Source organism: Phyllostomus hastatus, unplaced genomic scaffold, assembly GCF_019186645.2.
Source record: "Phyllostomus hastatus isolate PE091 unplaced genomic scaffold, TTU_PhHast_1.1 phas_contig_36, whole genome shotgun sequence".
In the NCBI taxonomy this organism is placed as follows: domain Eukaryota; kingdom Metazoa; phylum Chordata; class Mammalia; order Chiroptera; family Phyllostomidae; genus Phyllostomus; species Phyllostomus hastatus.
The window spans coordinates 1,414,713-1,433,054 of NW_025333862.1; the positions used below are offsets into that span (position 1 = coordinate 1,414,713).

General features: G+C 37.8%; 1 protein-coding gene across 1 annotated transcript in view; it reads right to left on the minus strand.

Annotated features, from left to right (window-relative positions):
* Positions 1–18,342, minus strand: part of SPTA1 (spectrin alpha, erythrocytic 1) — a 181,203-nt gene that overhangs the window by 29,897 nt on the left and 132,964 nt on the right. Inside the window, exons 37-42 of the mRNA XM_045841426.1 lie at positions 17,472–17,592; positions 16,565–16,686; positions 15,364–15,496; positions 14,854–14,952; positions 13,498–13,660; positions 12,843–12,919 (exon numbers count right to left, since the gene is read on the minus strand). Coding sequence (XP_045697382.1) covers positions 12,843–12,919; positions 13,498–13,660; positions 14,854–14,952; positions 15,364–15,496; positions 16,565–16,686; positions 17,472–17,592 — 715 coding nt within the window. The remainder of the gene's footprint in view (positions 1–12,842; positions 12,920–13,497; positions 13,661–14,853; positions 14,953–15,363; positions 15,497–16,564; positions 16,687–17,471; positions 17,593–18,342) is intronic.

Consider the following 18,342-nt stretch of genomic DNA (forward strand, 5'->3'; position numbering starts at 1 on the left):
CAGGGAGAGGTAGAAACTTTTCTCAATCAAGTTCTGAGATCTAATGCACAATATGGTAATTTACCTAATAATACTCTATTATACACTTGAAAGTTAAGAAAGTAAATCTCTCTAAAGTTAAGAGAGTAAATCTTAAGTTTTCTTATTAAAAAATTATAATTATGTGACAGATTTAAGGTGTCATGTGATTCTATGTTGGTAATATTTTCAATTTATAAATGTACCAAATCAACAATGAAAATAAAATAAAGTATAAAGACACTGAAAATTTGGAAACAGCCTAAGTGCCCATCAGTATATGAGTGGAATAAGAAAGCTGTGGTACATTTACACAATGAAATATTATGCAGCAGTAAAACAAATAGAAGAAATTCTTACCTTTTGCAACAGCATGGATAGATTTGGAGACTGTTATACTAAGTGAAATAAGTCAGTCAATGAAAGACAAATGTCATATGAATTCAATGAACAAAACAAACTAATGTGCAAGACAGAAGCAGAGGCATAGACACAGGGAACAGACTGACAGCTGTAAGAGGGTAGGCAGGAGGTGGGGACTGGTTGACAGAAAGTGAAAGATTTAGTCAAAGAATATATACGCAAGATCCATGGACATGGACAACTGTGGGATGAGGGGATGGGGTAGGTGAAGGAGGCAAAGGGGGAAAATTGGGATGATTGTAATAGCATAAAAATTAAATATTTAATAGGAAAAAAACAGAAATTGAAAGATTAAAAACAAGAATATGAAACATATATATTGCAAACAAAAAAACTGGTGTAGTATTCTAGTATATAAAACAGACTTTATATCAAGAAACGTATATAGCTGTAGCAATTTTGAGAAAGAACAAAGCAGGAGGGACCACAATACCTGATATCAAACTGCATTACAAGGCCACTGTAATCAAAACAGCCTGGTAATGGCATAAAAATAGGCACATAGACCAATGGAATAGAACAGAGAGCCCAGAAGTAAACCAAAGTCTCTATGGTCAGTTAATATTTGACAAAGGGGGAAGAAGCATAAAATGTAGCAAAAATAGCCTCTTCAACAAATAATGTTGGGAGATCTGGACAGCTACGAGCAAAAACAAAAAATAATAAACTTGATCATTAATGTACACCATACACAAAAATAAATTCAAGGTGGATAAAAGTCTTAAATATAAGTCATGACACCATAAAGGCCCTAGAGGAAAACATCAGCAGGAAAATCTCAGACATTTCACATAGTACCATCTTCACTGATATGTCCCCTAAAGCAAGGGGCATAAAGAAAAGAATAAAACAAATGGGACTTCATGAAATTAAAAAGCTTCTGCATGCTAAAGAAAAAAGCATTAAAATGAAAAGAGAACCAACTATTTGGGAAAACATATTTGCCAACGATACCTCAGAAAGGGTTTGATCTCCAAAATAAATAAAGAACTCATGTCTGCACTCCAGGAAGACAAAAAAAATTAAAAATGGGCAAAAGACTTGAACAGACACTTCTCCAAGGAAGACATACAGAGGGCCCAGAGACATATGAAAAGATGCTCAGGACACGGGGGAAGGAAGATGGCATCGGAGTAAGAGGGAGCAGATTCGGCTTCCCTCTACACACAGGAGAAAATCCTGGCGAATCTATGGAGTAGAGGAGCAAACAACCAACATACTTCAGCATATGTGAAAATAGGGGACAAATGATTGTGGCAGAACCGAAAAGCCAGACCATGAGAGGAGTGCTGCAACAGGGTAGGGTCCCAAGGACCAGCGCGGGGTCCAGGGGCTGCAGCCCCAGGCCCAGCGCCCACTGCTGGGTTTGCCACAGAGTCCTTGGGAGAGAGCCAGGACAACTGCTCCCTCTCCAGGCAAACAAGGTCTGAGTGGCATTGGGAGGAACCCAGTTGCTAGCAAACACACAAGGGCTGTGAGCACCCTTGGAGGCTGTGGACACCAGGGGTTGGGTAGTGCAATGGGCCCTGATACCCATGGTCACCAGTCTGGCTGGAGAGTTGGGCTGCAGGGGAAGCCAGGCCATTGTATGGAGCGGCAGGCTTGAATAAGAGGAATTTCTCAAGAGGAAGGAGTGAAAAGACAGACATCATTCGGGGAATTCTCCTAAAGTGATCAATTGCTCCAGCCTACCTGCCACTCAGCTGGGCAGCAATCCCAAGGTTGCAAGGAAGGTGTGCTTCTGTGGAGGACCCTGCACACTCCCATAGCACTGGGAAAGGTGAGGAAGTCTGGCCAAGGGCATGCAGGCACTCACCTGGGAGAGCATCCCCACACCCCAGTCCACAGCAGTAACCCTGGGGAAAGGCCTGATTCCCACACCCAGGGCACAGGGCTGAAGAGCCAGGATAGCTTCCCAGACAGTGTGTGCCACTGACCTAGGAAGAAAAGCCATACCAATCACCCCTCAGCCTACCGCAGCGAGCAAGACCAGAAAAAATGCTTTGGCCACTTTGAAACCAAGAGACTTTTTAATTTTATTCTATTTTTTAACAATTCTTAATTTTTTAATTTTTATTCTTTTTATTCTCTTTTACTTTCTTTTTCCTCTCTTTCCTGCTTTCTTGTTTTATTCCTTCCTCCTTTCTTTCTTCCAAATTTATCTCTTCTTCCTTCCCTTGTCTGCCTTTTTTATTCTTTTTTTTTTAATACCTACAAGTGAGACAAAATCCTGGATCTGTGAAAAGACCAGACTTGAATCCAAAGAAGGGGCATCACAACAGCTGAGACAGTGAGACAAATTTCACTCTGCTATTACAGAGAACCTGCAAGTTATTACATATTTGTAGTATTATTTTTCCAGTATTCTTACATTGTTTTTTTTTAATAGTATTTTGTATCCCTCTTCTTTTTGTATAGTCTGCTTTGCTAGGCTGGCTATATTGTATGACCTGACAGGTTTCCCCTTATATCTCTTTTATAGTGTATTGCTAATTTACTGTCCTTTAACTCACCTGTGTCCCATTAGCACACTACTCAAGGTTCTGTACTCCCTATTCTCGTTACCCAGATCTCATAGATCCTGTCATATGATTGTTGCTCTAATATTATTGTAAATAAGTGCTGTTCCATGCAATTGTAAATACTTCACAACACTCCTTCCAGATCTTAGCCCATTTCAAAGTTTCCTGAACCCTATTACTGTAGTGGTTAACTCTATTCTCTCACACACTACACCTATTTACTATCCTTTACTCTCGCCTTACCTCAGAATCTGACCTCCCATAACCTCACTGCTTTCTAGATTCAACTCAAAATCCTTCCTTCCCCAACAAGAGTCTTATCTTCTTTCCATCCTTTCTAAAAATCAGCTAGCTGGGTGGAAGATCACAGTTAACACTATACATAGTCAAAGGATCTCCTATCTCTTTTCTACTGGCTGCCACTGTAAATATCATAGAATATTCTCTTGCTGTCTTAAAACATTTTGCCTTCCCCCTCCAACTGATCACAAAAAAGAGTAGGTGGAAGCTGTGAACACCAGAATACCCACTGGAAGAGGAAACCTAACAACAAAGGAACCATTAACAGATAACAACAGAAGAAGGTGAAGGAAGGAGTGGAAACCACACAAACCTCAATCCAGGACCTATCTGGAAATAGAACTAAACAGTAGAGACAGTATCCAATACAAGCAACTGAACAAGAGCAAGAGAGAATACTCAAAACCTTATACCCAAGGAAGAACTAGCTTCAACACAACATGTCTTCACCAGCAAAAAAAAAAAATACAAGAGCTGGTGGACAGAGTGACCCTCATTTAACAAGCTGGTGGGGAGGAACCACCAAAGAAAGACCCAACAACAATCAAAATTCAAAGACAAACACAAAGCCAACTTAAATGGCAGGCCAAGACCAGTGAGCTCAGGAAATCAAGGAAACTGCACCACTGAAAGTCACTGGTATTCTACCACAGAAGTTCACACCACAAGCCCAGTCAGCCAGAACAGATCAATTTAAGAACCCGGGACTAACAAAAAGAGTCTCACAAAGAATGGGAAGACAAAAAAAAAAAATCCCCAAATGAAAGGAAAAGAGGAAGCCTCAGAAAGAATGCTAAATGAAATAGAGGCAACTCAACTACCAGATATTCAGTTCAAAGCAATGATTGTCAGGAAGCTCAATGAGTTCACAAGGAGCTACCAGAAACTACAGGGAAGCTACAATGAACTCACTGCAAACTATATCAACATGAAAAAGGAAATAGAAACTATCAACAAGGGCCAAGAGGAAATGAAGAATACAATTTCTGAGCTGAAGAACACAGTAGAAGGAAGCAAAAGCAGGATTGATGATGTGGCAGGAAAAGAAAACTCCAAAAGTTTCTTATGCTCTGTAACTGTAACACTTGCAAAATTTCACACAGGACTGTAGAAGCTGACAAGTCGTAACCAAAGCAACGGCCAGTTACTCAAGGTCATACACAGACTCCCATGATAAGCTCCTGTGCTCTGTAGCTTCTGCAAATTTCTCCTGCATTTTCTCTTTGTCTCCCATATAAGGTAGCTAGACCTAACTTCCACATTCGGCTTCTGTAACCTTGCTTTGCCACGTATGTAGGAAGCCCGAGACTATTTAAACCCCGGGAGAGTGAGGACCGGTGCTCAGAGGATTTGGATGTTAACCACCCCCTCTGGGCCCCCGAGTAATAAAGTTTGTGCTTCATTATCTCCCCGCATGTGGGTGGATTTTCCACAACAACTAAGCAGAAGATTGGATCAGTGAGTTAGAGGACAAAGTAGAAGAAACACCCAGAAAGAGCAAGAAAAGAAAAAGAGGCTCATAAAGAATGAAGAGGGATTCAGAGAAATGCAAGACAATATGAAACATAATAATATACATATAATAGGGATACCAGAAGGAGAAGAAGAAGAGCAAGTGATAAAAAACCTATTTGAAAAAGTAATGATGGAAAACTTCCCCAATCTGCTGAGAGAAAAAGTCACACAAGTCCAGGAAAAACAGAGCCCCAATCAAGAGGAAGCGAAAGAGGCCCACCTCAAGACACATTACAATAGAAATGGCAAAATTTCAAGACAAAGATAGAATATTAAAGGCAGCAAGGGATAAAGGGAAGTAACATATAAGGGAGCCCCAATAAGGCTCCTCAGTGGAAACACTCCAAACAAGAAGAGAATGGGAAGAAATATTCCAACTAATGAGAACCAGAGGTCTGCAACCAAGGCTACTTTACCCAGCAAGGTTCTCTATCAAGATAGAAGGCCAAATAAGAAGCTTCCCAGACAAAAGAAGTCTAAAAGAATACACCTCCACCAAACCAAAACTGCAAGAGATGCTAAAGGGCCTGCTTTAAGGAAAAGAAGGAAAAGAGAGAGAGGGAGAGAAAGAGAGAGAGAGAGAGGAACACAGGTATGAAAATGGCAATGAATAAGTACCTATCAGTAATAACCTTAAAAGTAAATGGATTAAATTCTCTAATCAAGAGAAATAGAATAGCTGAATGGATAAAAAAGCATGACCCATAATTATGTTGCCTACAACAGACTCAGCTCAGGACCAAAGATCTACACAGACTAAAAGTGAAGGGCTGGAAACAAATTTTCCAAGCAAATGGACATGAAAAAAAAAAAAAAGCCAGGGTACCAATACTCATATCAGACAAAATAGACTTCCAAAAAAGGGCCATAAAGAGAGGCCAAGAAAATCACTTCATAATACTCAAGGCAAGAATCCACCAAGAAGACATAAACATTGTAAATACATATGCACCCAACATGGGAGCACCCAAATACATAAAGAAAATCTCAGATCACTTCAAGAAAGATATTGACAGCAACACAATTATAGTAGGGGAGTTTAACACCCCACTGTCAAAAATGGACAGATCTTTCAAACAAAATATCAACAAAGATATTGTGGCATTGAACAATGCCCTAGAGGAAGTGGACTTAACTGGTATATATTGAGCCCTTCATCCCAAAGAAGCAAAATAAATATTCTTTTCAAACACACATGGAAGATTTTCAAAGATAGATCACATGATAGAACACAAAACAAGCCTCAACAAATTTAAGAAAATTGAAATTATACCAAGCATTTTCTCTGACCACAAGGGACTGAAGCTAGAAACCAACCCCAAGGGAAGAAATCCGAAACACTCAAAATCATGTAGATTGAATGGTGTGCTATTAAACCATGAGTGGATCAAGAATGAAATAAGGGAAGAAATAAAAAATATTCTGGAAACAAACAAAAATAAACTCACAACAACCCAAAATTTATGGACACAGGCAAGGCAGTCCTGAGAGGGAAGGTCATAGCGATACAGGCCTACTTAAAAAGGATAGAAACATTTAAACAAACAACCTAACCCTACATCTACAAGAACTTGAGGAAAAATAACACAGACAGCCAAGAGAAAGCAGAATGAAGAAAATAACCAAGATCAGAGCAGAATTAAATGACATAGAGACTAAAAGCACAATTCTAAAGATCAATGATTCCAGGAGCTGGTTCCTTGAAACGATAAACAAAATCAACAAGCCTTTAAGCAGGCTCATCAAGAAAAAAAGAGAAAGGATCCAAAAAACAGAATCAGAAATGAAATAGGAGAGATTACAACCAACACCACAGAAATACAAAGGATTGTAAGAATTACTATGAAGAACTGTATGCCAAGAAATTTGAAAACCTAGGTGAAATGGACAAATTTCTAGAGAAATATAATCTTCCAAAACTCAATAAAAAAGAAGCAGAAAGCCTGAACACACCAATAACAGCAGATGAAATTGAAGCAATAATCAAAAGTCTCCCAACACACAAAAGTCCGTGTCTGGATGGTTTCTCAGGATAATTCTACAAAGCATTTAAGAAAGAGTTAATCCCCATCCTTCACAGACTATTCAAAAAAATCCAGAATACTGGAAGACACCCAAACTCTTTTTATGAAACCATCATCTTCCTAATCCCAAAACTAGATAAAGACACAACAAAGAAAGAAAACTTCAGGACAATATCGCTGATAAACATAGACACTAAAATCCTCAACAAAATATTGGCAAACCGCATCCAACAATACATTAGAAAGATCATACAGCATGACCAAGTGGGATTCACCCAAGAGATATAAGGATGGTTCAATATTCGCAAATTAGTAAATGTAATACATCACATAAACAAAAGCAAAGACAAAAGTCACATGATCATATCAATAAATGCAGGAAAAGCATTTCATAAGGTACAGGACCCATTTTTGATAAAAAACTCAGCAAAGTGGGAATACAGGGAGCATTCCTCAACATAATAAAGGCCATATGTGAGAGACATACAGCCAACATCATACTCAATGGGCAAAAACTAAAATCTTTTCCACTAAGATCAGGAACAAGACAAGGTTGTCCACTTTCACCACTTCTATTCAATATAGTATTAGAAGTTTTAGCCACAGCCATCAGACAAGAAAAGGAAATAAAAGGCATCCAAATTGGAAAGGAGGAAACAAAACTGTCATTGTTTGCATATGACATTATATTGTACCTAGAAAATCCTATGGACTCTGCTAAAAAACTGCTTGACCTAATAAATGAATTTGGCAAAACAGTGGGATGCAAAGTTAATAACCAGAAATCAAAGGCATTTTTGTATACCAACAATGAAACAGCAGAAACTGAAATCAGGAAAAAATCCCATTTGATATAGCAACAAGAAAAATAGAGTACCTAGGAATAAATCTAACCAAGGAAGTAAAAGACCTGTATACAGAAAACTACACAACACTGACGAAAGAAATCAAGGAAGACACAAACAAATGGAAAGGTATACCATGTTCATGGATTGGAAGAATTATCATCAAAATGTCCACACTTCCCAAAGCAATTTACAGATTCAATGTAATACCTATTAAAGTACCAATGGCATATTTCACAGACATAGAACAAACAGTTCAAAAATTTATATGGAATCATAAATGACCCTGAATAGCTGCTGCACTTTTGAGAAAGGAAAGCAAAGTAGGAGGGATCACAATACCTGATACCAAACTGTATTACAAGGCCATTGTCATCAAAACAGCCTGGTACTGGCGTAAAAAAGGCACATGGACCAATGGAACAGAACAGAGAGCCCAGAAAGAAGCCCAAGTCTCTATGGTCGATTAATATTTGACAAAGGGGGCAGCAACATAAAATGGAGTAAAACAGTATCTTTGACAAAGGGTGTTAGGAGAACAGGACAGCTATGTGCAAAAAAATGAAACTTGAGCACCAACTTACACCATACACAAAAATGAATTCAAGGTGGATAGAAGACTTAAATATGAGCCATGTCACCATTAAAGTCCTAGAGGAAAACATAGGCAGGAAAATCTCAGATATTTCACACAGCAACATTTTCACTGATACGTCCCCCAGAGCAAGGAACATAAAGGAAAGAATAAACAAATGGGATCTCATCAAAGTTAAAAGCATCTGCACAGCCAGAGAAAGCAGTATAAAAATGAAAAGAGAACCAACCATATGGGAAAACATATTTGCCAATGACCACAGACAAGGGTTTAATCTCCAAAATATACAAAGAACTTTTACGACTCCACTCTAAGAAGACAAGGAACTCAGTTTAAAAATGGGCAAAGGACTTCAACAGACACTTCTCCAAAAAGGACATAAAGAGGATCCAGAAACACATGAAAAGATGCTCAATATCGCTAGCTATCAGAGGGATGCAAATTAAAACCACAATGAGATGCCACTTTACACCAGTTAGAATGGTCATCATAAAGAAAGCAGCAAACAAGTGTTGGAGAGGTTGTGGTGAAGAGCGGACCCTAGTGCACTGTTGGTGGAATTACGGACTGGTACAACCACTATGGAAAACAGAATGAAATTTCATCAGAAAACTAAAAATGGATCTGTCCTTTGACCTAGCAATTCCACTGCTAGGATTATATGCTAAGAACCCTGAAACACCAATCCAAAAGAACCTACGCACCCCAATGTTCATAGCAGCACAATTTACAATAGCTAGGTGCCCATCAGTAAATGAATGGATCAAAAAACTATGGTACATTTACACAATGGAATACTATGCAGCAGAAAGAAAGAAGAAGCTCCTACCCTTTGCCACAGCATGGATGCAACTGGAAATCATTATGCTAAGTGAAATAAGCCAGTCAGTGAAAGACAAATACCATATGATATCACCTTTAAAAGGAACCTAAAGAACAAAACAAAGAAACAAGCAAAATATAACCAAAGACACTGAAATAAAGAACACACTGACAGAATTCAGAGGGGAGAAGAGAGGGAATTTCATGGGAAAAGGGGGAGGGTTTACAGGAACAAGTATAAAGGACACATGGATAAAAACTAAGGGCAGGTGGAAATGGGAGGGAAGAGGAGAGGGCTAGGTGGGTGGGTGGAGATAAAATTAAAAGATAGAAAATTGTACTGCAATAACAATTAAAATAAAACTTTAAAAAGAAAGAAAGAAAAGATGCTCAGCATCACTACCCATCACAGACATGCAAATTAAATCCGCAATGAGATACCACCTTACAATGGTCAGAATGGCCATCATAAACAAAGCAACAAACAACAAGTGTTGGAGAGGATGCAGAGAAAAGGGAACCCTAGTGCACTGTTGGTGGGAATGCAGACTGGTACAACCACTATGGAAAACAGTATGGAATTTCCTCAGAAAACTAAAAGTGGGTCTGCCTTTTGATGTAGCAATTTCACTGGTATGATTATACCCTAAGTGCTCTGAAACACCAATTCAAATGAACCTATGCACCCCAATGTTCATAACAGCACAATTTACAATAGCCAAGTGCTGGAAGCAACGTACATGCCCATCAGTAAATGAGTGGATCAAAAACCATGGTACATTTACACAATGGAATTCTACGCAGCAGAGAGAAAGAAGGAGCTCCTACCCTTTGCAAGAGTATGGATGGAACTGGAAAGCATTATGCATAGTGAAATAAGCCAGGAAGTGAGGGACAAATACCATATGATCTCACCTTTAACTGGAGTATAATCAAGAAAAGAAAAAAGAAAACAATAAAGAACCAGAGACATTGAAATTATTAACAATCAAACAATAGCCAAATGGGAGCTGGGAGGGGACTGTGGGGAGCAGGGTTTTCAGGAACTACTATAACAGACATATGAGCAAAACCAAGGTGGAGGATGGAAACGAGGGAGGGAGGTCAGTTTGGCTGGTGTGGAGGGGGAGTGGTGTGGGGAAAATGCAGACAATTGTAACTGAACAATAAAGTAATTTAAAAAAAAGAACTATCAAGTTTAAAAAATAATGTATTTCTTAACTGCTCATTTACTCAATAGTTTCTCTGTGCCAGGGACTGTACTATGGAAGAATACTTGATGATATAGGGAATTATAATATAGACTGTAAAAGATACTTACAGTATGATTTTAAATATTTCATGTGAAAAAGGAGTGTGTATACACATACCTACAAAAAAAATAAGATTGGAAAGATATTCTAAAGATATTAATAAGGATTATGTCCGAGTAGTGGACAATTTATTTCTTCTTTGTGCTTTTCCACATTTATCACATTTTCTATGATTACTTTCTATTCTGTAAACTGAAAATGTATAGGAGACCATTCTGTGTGGCATGGGCCCAGCTCCCACTTGGAGATGAACAGGACCCATGCCCACAGATAGGTTCTCCTGTGGGGAATCAGGCCTACATTATACCTAGACTTCTATGAGACTTGCTTTTGCTAAAACTCCCTCACCCTGAATTAAGAAAGCAAGTGCTTACTGTAACTTCCTAAAATCCATGCTAAAACTCCCCAGTATGAAGTGTAACCAGTTCAGCCACTTTTCCCTTCTCATTTGCAAATATCCTTCTTTTGTGTTGTGATTAACAGCAGCATCTCCTTTGTTTTCTGTAAAAGGTAACCACCAAAAGCCAACCTGTGCTTAGTAAATGAGGACCATATTATAATGTGCCCAGAAAAGCAATAAAAGCTTGTCAAGGCAAGGGCCGAGCCTTTTTCTCCTCTTGAGAGAGAAGCCACACCATCCCTTTTACTCCACAGGACTCGGTAGTCCATGTGAATTTTTCATTTTTCATCCACAAAGTCACAGTCTGCATCAAAAAAGTATCTCAAAAATGAAAGTATGCTATGTTCTAGATATATCTAGTAAATCTTGAAGCATTTATTTAAAAAAAGAAAGATGAACATTTCATAATGAAAAGCATCAATTTCTCAAGACGTTTACATAATGCAAAATAATACAACTTTTAACCTAGACTCAAAATATGTAAAATTAATAAGCATTTAAACAACATAATTAACAAAATCTAATAGGTAATAAAATTAACTGAAAAATATACCTTCTTTCTTTTTTTGTAAATTAATTACCTTTATTTATTGTCATTATTTATACTTGGCTATGTTAATATGTATAAACGTTATACAAAAACTATTCACCAAAATAGGCCATTTTATGGTTTGGACCCCAGCTAGTGGGGTCCAAGACATTGTGGATAATACATGACAAATTCACATGAACTACTGTGTCCTTTGGAATAAAAAGGATGGCACAGCTTCTCTCTCAAGAGAAGAAAAAGCCTCAGCCCTTGCCTTGACAAACTTTTATTGTTTTCTCAGCAGATTATATGATGGTCCTCATTTACTATAAATCAAGTTTCTAAATATTCTAGAATATTTTTTTAAAAATAAAATGAGATAAATCAAATATAAATACCACAACAGTAATTAAAAACTTCCAAAATGTTTGAAAATTAAATAATACACTACTGAATTATCAATGGATCAAGTGAGAAATTAAGTGAAAGAAAATACTCTATAATCTCACCTATAAGTGAAACTTAATCAACAAAACAAATAAGAAAGCAAAATATAACCAGAGACATTGAAGTAAAGGGCAAACTGACAGTAACCAGAGGGGAGGAAAGAGGGAGATCATGAGTGAAAGAAGGAGAAGGGTCATCAAGGAACATGTAGACAGGACCCAAGGACAAACAAAAGTAGGGCAGGATTAAGGGTGAGAGGTGGGAGTTGGTGGGGTTGGGGAAAGTGGTGGGGGGAAATGGAGACAGCTGTACTTAAACAACAACAAAAAAGATTATATATGTTAAAAAAGAATTTAACTTGGGCAGAACATATTTAACTGAATAATGAAAATAATATATAACATTTGTGAGATGCAGTTAAGCTTTACTAAAAAAGTTATATCCTTAAATCAATATATGAGAATAGAACAATGGCTAAACATTTGAGATAAGTTTTTTATACTATATTTTTAATTTTTTTTAATAAATTACTTTATTGTTCTTCAATTACAGTTGTCTGCATTTTCTCCCCACTACTCCCCTCCCCCACTATATAGGAAAACATATTTGCCAAAGATACCTCAGACAAGGGTTTGATTTCCAATATATATAAAGAACTCATACAACTCTACTCTAAGAAGACAATGGCTAAAGATTTGATAATCCCAATATCCACCTTAAAAAATTAAATGAAGTTATCCTTAGGAAAGTTAGAGAAGATGATAAAGATATAAAAATATTAAACAGTTATTAGTGGAATATAATTTTCACAATATGACAGAGAGAAATTAAAAAACTACAAGTTGGTTGCCCAATAAAAATTATAAACACTTATTGCAAGATTAAGTAAAGAGAATAGGGAGGGAGAGACAGAGAGTGACAAAAAAAACTAGCAAATTATCAACATCAGGAAGGAAGAGGAATAATATTATAGTACCTACAGAAAATAAACTGCAAAATTTAGGAATGGAATAATTTTATTTGTTCAGCTTCTGTGTGATATGGGTGTTGGCCCTCACTGGCATCAATTAAAGGCAACACTGCTCTTACCTGCTTTGCCAGGAGAGTGAGGAAGGAAGTGAGGTCTGCACCATTGCCATTGTTCTTCAGGCTTGTTTCCTTCTCAGCTAAAAAAGAAAGATAATTAATAAGGTGGGAAAGAGATTTGGTCTTGTATTAGTCTTGGTAAGGAGGAAAGGAATATGTCACAAGAAAAGGAACAGGTCACAAGAGAACCTCCAAACTCTCAAAGTTGGTGATTCAGTGGACTATGAGCGCATTAGAAATCAATGGATTGTTTTTATAAACTTGTTCAGGATAAAACTGACCAAAACAGAGCCAGGGTCAAGATAATTTCAGAGTGTTTCATAGAACAAAACAAATTACATATCAGACATAAATTACAATTAAATCAAACAGTTTATTTCTTAGAATGCTTTGTAATGGTCCTATCTTTCTGAATATCACATATGAAATCACTAATTCTCAAAAAGATGTTCTCTGGTAGTTAGTCACACCCCCACCATGTTTCTGTGTGTGTGTATATTTTCATATATGTGAGTGTGATTGCAATTGTGTCTTGAAAGGACAGGTGTCAGTAATGAATGTTTCTTTACATGGTAAATGAAAAAGCCCCAGAAACCATTCTATAAAAAAATTATCATTGTTTCTGAAACCTCAGAACCAGGGCCTTCACGTATCATACCTATCCAGGCCTCCACCAAGTCAGCCTTCCAGTTGAACTGCTGAAAGGCATAATCATCTTCCAACTGCAACTTCCAAGAAGCTATGGCCTGGGCCAGAGAAGGTGTCTTTTCATTCAGAGTCTCTATCTTGACAGAAATCCTTTCCTTGTACTCACTTTCCTCCTGCAGTACCAAGAGTAATAGGAGAAAGAGACATCAAGGCCAAAAATGTGAATTCTTTAGTACTACTAAAAAGTTGTTATCTCTCTCTTTGAAACTTTATAACTACTCCATCTAGATCTAGTGAACTTATTCTATTATCCCTTTATGCCCCAGATGGTTATTTCCAACATGTCATTTAGATAATCTTCTCAAGCTTGTTCATGTAAGTGGGATCTTAGTAGGTGTATGCATCTAGAAGGTATGTAGTCATCACTGTTTAGGGTTCTTTCTATAGCACCTATATCAGTGACACTTTGTAAAAACAAGCATTTAAACAAAAGAATGATACTCAGATTACAAGTAGGTTTCCAAATGGTCCTCCTCCCTAGAGGCTTACATAGAATTTTTCTACATTCTTACAATATTCTATGACTAAAGTGAGTCATTTATAAAATATTCATAAATACCAGCCCTGGCTGGCGTAGCTCAGTGGATTGAGCGCGGGCTGGGAACCAAAGTGTCCCAGGTTCGATTCCCAGCCAGGGTACATTCCTGGGTTGCAGGCCATAACCCCCAGCAACCGCACATTGATGTTTCTCTCTCTCTCTCTCTCTCTCTCTCCCACTTCCTTCCCTCCCTCCCTAAAAATAAATAAATAAAACCTTTAAAAAATATTCATAAATACCATATTGTGCATGGTATGAGTGTATCAACAGCTAATTTATCAATAAGGCTTACTTTCATATATCTATACAGGTATATAAATATATGTATATATATGTATCTTATTGATATTTTATTGATTTGAAAGACAGAGAGAGAAAGAGAAAGAGAGACAGAAAGACAGACATCATTTTGTTACTGCATCCAGTCAGCATTCACTAGTTGACCCTTGTATGTTCCCTGACCAGGGATTGAACCCTTGACCTTGGTGCCTTGGGACAATGCTATAATCAACTGAGCTACCTGGCCAGGGCTCAACAACTAATTCTAAATAAATATGAAGGTTGTTCTTATTAAGACATTGAAAATAGATTTTTTAGAAAACCATAATTAAATAAATTTGCTAAGAACCAAAACAATAATAACAAAAGGGCAACTTAAATAAGATAATTAAAATTCTACATATAATTTTAGCACTGGTCATGAATCTATATTTGGGCCAATCCCTTTCGAAAATAAAAATTTGACCTGTAATCCCTGTAGTCTCTCACCTTATTCAAGATATCTCTTCCTTGAGCACACACATTTTGCACTCGGGCCTCATGGACAGCAAAATCATTAACCAAAGCTTCCTGCTTCTTTAGCAAGCTCTGCATAAATGAATAAGTGAGAATCAAAACATCTGGACAATCTATCCCACTAATATTCTGTTCCCAAAATTCTTCACTTTTCAAAAATGACAAACTTACCAAAAAAAGAGTTAAAAGAATGTGCCAACATTGTTTCTAACTTACCATATAACCCTATGGTTTTCTGGATTTTGAAATAAGAGTGTTGATCAAGGTAATACGTAAGAGTTTGTCCAGATTGAAATGTATACATTTCTATGAAATACTACATCTACCAGAGAAATATCATGTATTAAGAACATCTTATATTAAGAGCTTACCTTGAAGTCTTTTTGTCCCACTAGGAGCTTTTAATTTTAAAGGTAAAAACAGTGACTAAGAAGAGGTTCATATTAAAGAAAAGAAAATGAATCCCTTCAGCCTATTGCTCACCTGAGTAGCAGCCAATGTGTCTCCAGAATCCCCTTGGGCAACCACTTCTTCCTTTTCATTGATCCAAGCTTCCTCTTCCTCAGCATTCTCCATAAATTGCAAGTATTCTAGGGACTCTTCCAACCGAAGCCCTCTATAACAGAGCAGTACACCCCAATAAAGATAAGAGGAAATTAGCAAGCAGTGGAAGTGGAGCCAAAGGTCACAGTCTCTCAAGGCAGCCACAGTTGAACTGGACCACAGAACAAGTGAGTACATAAGTGTCTGCTAGTCAGCTGTGATGATCATCTCTGGACAGGGGAAGACCCTTGACCCACAAGTTCAGTTTTGTGGCCTCATCTACTCTCTAGGATTCTTTGTGGGTTAAAGGAAATCTTGTCCAAACAGCCCTGGCTGGTGTGGATCAGTGTACTGAGCACTGGCCTATGACGCAAGGGGTCGCTGGTTCAGTTTCCAGTCAGGGCACATGCCTGGATTGCAGGCCAGATCCACAGTAGGGGGCGCACAAGAGACAACCACACATAGATGTTTCTCTTTCTCTCTTTCTCTCTCCCTTCCACTCTAAAAGTAAATAAATAAAATCTTTAAAAAAAGAGCCAACAAAAAAGTAAAAAAATGCCAAGACTTTGGAGTTGGAGAATAATAACAGTGAAGCAGAGTCTCTTACTACTTTAAAACTGTCTTTCTTTTTACACAACATAGGCTCTAAAAACTGCAAAGTACAAAGTGCTTATTTCCCAGGAAGAAATGACTTTCTATTACCAACACACATGTAATTGTAGGAAGAAATTATTTGTTTGGTTATATAACTATATTATTTTTAAATGCATGGCTATAAAGGAGAAAAATCTTTCTTTTACTCTTAAGTGCTGCACACAATGCTAAAAAGGGGGCAATATAAGAAACAGACATGTGGCAAATAACCTAGTGTAAAGGGTAACATATTTAGGCCAATAATGAGAAAAGACAATTGCAAGTAAGTGCAGGGAGTAGAGGTATATTTAGAACACAAAGGCAGCAATCACTCTACCTGGGTCTAAATGGGAGAAAGCTTCAAGGAAGGCTGCATTTGAGGAAGGACTTGGAAGATAGAGATATGTAGCTGGGGAGAAATGCTGAGCAAACACTTAAGTATTCTCCTCAACAATAGATCAATACTTGCAACACAGGAAGAGAATTTTGCCTCCAATACCCAACTCACCGAGCCTTAGTCAACTCTTTGAGCTTTTCCCAGTGTTGAACAAACTGAGTCAGCCGCTCCTGGATCTCCTCTCGCTCCACAGCAGCCTTGTCTCCCAGCCCCTCTGCCATATTCAGCACATTCTGAAGAATATCCCGCACCAGTGTTGTGTTATCCCACAACCTCTCCCAATTTATATACAGTTCTCTGGCAAAGTACCTAATTAGGTTATTTCTTTTAATAAATGCTTAAAACATTTCTTAGTTTTATTATTACGTTTTATACTAAGCTTTTTTTATTGTTCAATTACAGTTGTCTCCATTTTCCCCCATGCTCTTCCCTGCCCTGCCCATCCCATATCTCCCACATTCAATCCCCCTCCCCACTGTCCTTGTCCATGGGTCCTTTATAGCCAGATTATTTTTTAACTCTATGGTAATTGGGTGGTCTTAAAAATCCTGGAAGAATAAAGAAAGCTGTAGTAACATTTATCATGCTAAACTTACTCAAATATTTGGAAACATACATTGGTATTTGTACTAAGATACTCTGCATGTTCTGCTTCATAGATTATTCATACTCATAGTGTGACCTTGCTGCCAAGCCCGAACCAGAGTTGCCTTTTTTTTTTTAATATGGCTCAGCTTAAGTACAGCTTTTCCTAATGTTCTAACCTGCATCCTGTCAACAGTTGAGACCTGGAGTGTTAAAATTGCTTCTTCTAAGAAAGAGCAGGGCTTCCTATGTAGAATTCTTCTATTTATAGGATACAAAATGTGGAGGAGAAAGGTACACTTGAATAACACTTCATGACTAACTCTGGGTGACATGCCAATTTCACATTTTGTAGAATCATCCTATTTGTCCATAACATGAAGGCCTATTAGACTTCTCTCCCCTTCTAGTTTTCACATTTTACTATTCCTACCTGGATGGCAGGTTCATGTGCCTTTAGCTCCCCTTCTAGACGTTTGTGCTTCTTCAGTAAGTTCTGAACCCCCTGTAGATCCCTCCCATAGTCCTGGGAGCTCACTCGTACCAACTTCTCTCTGAAAATGAGGAATAAAAAACAGAGTTTAAACCTCAGAGGAATTCTAGAAAAATGGTTTTCTGAGGGTGTGCATGGCTGGGGTTGAGGAGGTGGTAACACTCTGGTGTCAGTAATCACAAAGATAATTAGTACCAAAGGCTTTGAGCAAAATTTCTGACTTATACAATTAAAATAATATATTGATTTCTACCATATGCACAGATGTAACAGCCTTCTACTTATTTCCTTTGCCTGTCTAGTTATGTATATTCTCTTCTTTTTTTATTGTTCTATTACAGTTGTCCCAATTTCCCCCCTTGCTCTCCTTGCCCTGAAACCACTCACTTCCACAGTGAATCCCCACCCTGTTGTCCACATCCATGGGTTATTTATACCTCTTCCTTGACTAGACACTTCTGTTTCTTTCCTCAGTATAACCATTCCCCTTCCCATCTGGTCACTTTATGTCTGTTCTTGTCTCCATGCCTCTGGTTCTATTTTGATCATTTATTTATTTTGATAATTAGGCAGCTGTTATAGGATAGATCATATGGTATTTGTCTTTTGCTGCCTAGATTACTTCACTTCTAGTAATACTCTCCAGTTCCATCCACACTGCTGTGAGAGGTAAGAGTTCCTTCTTTTTGCAGCATAGCATTCCATTGTGTACAGCATTTATTACGTGTAGGTATGCTCCTTCTACTCCCACTTTGCTGAGATTTTTTATTCATAAATGGATGCTCTACTTTATCAAATGTTTTTTTCAGTG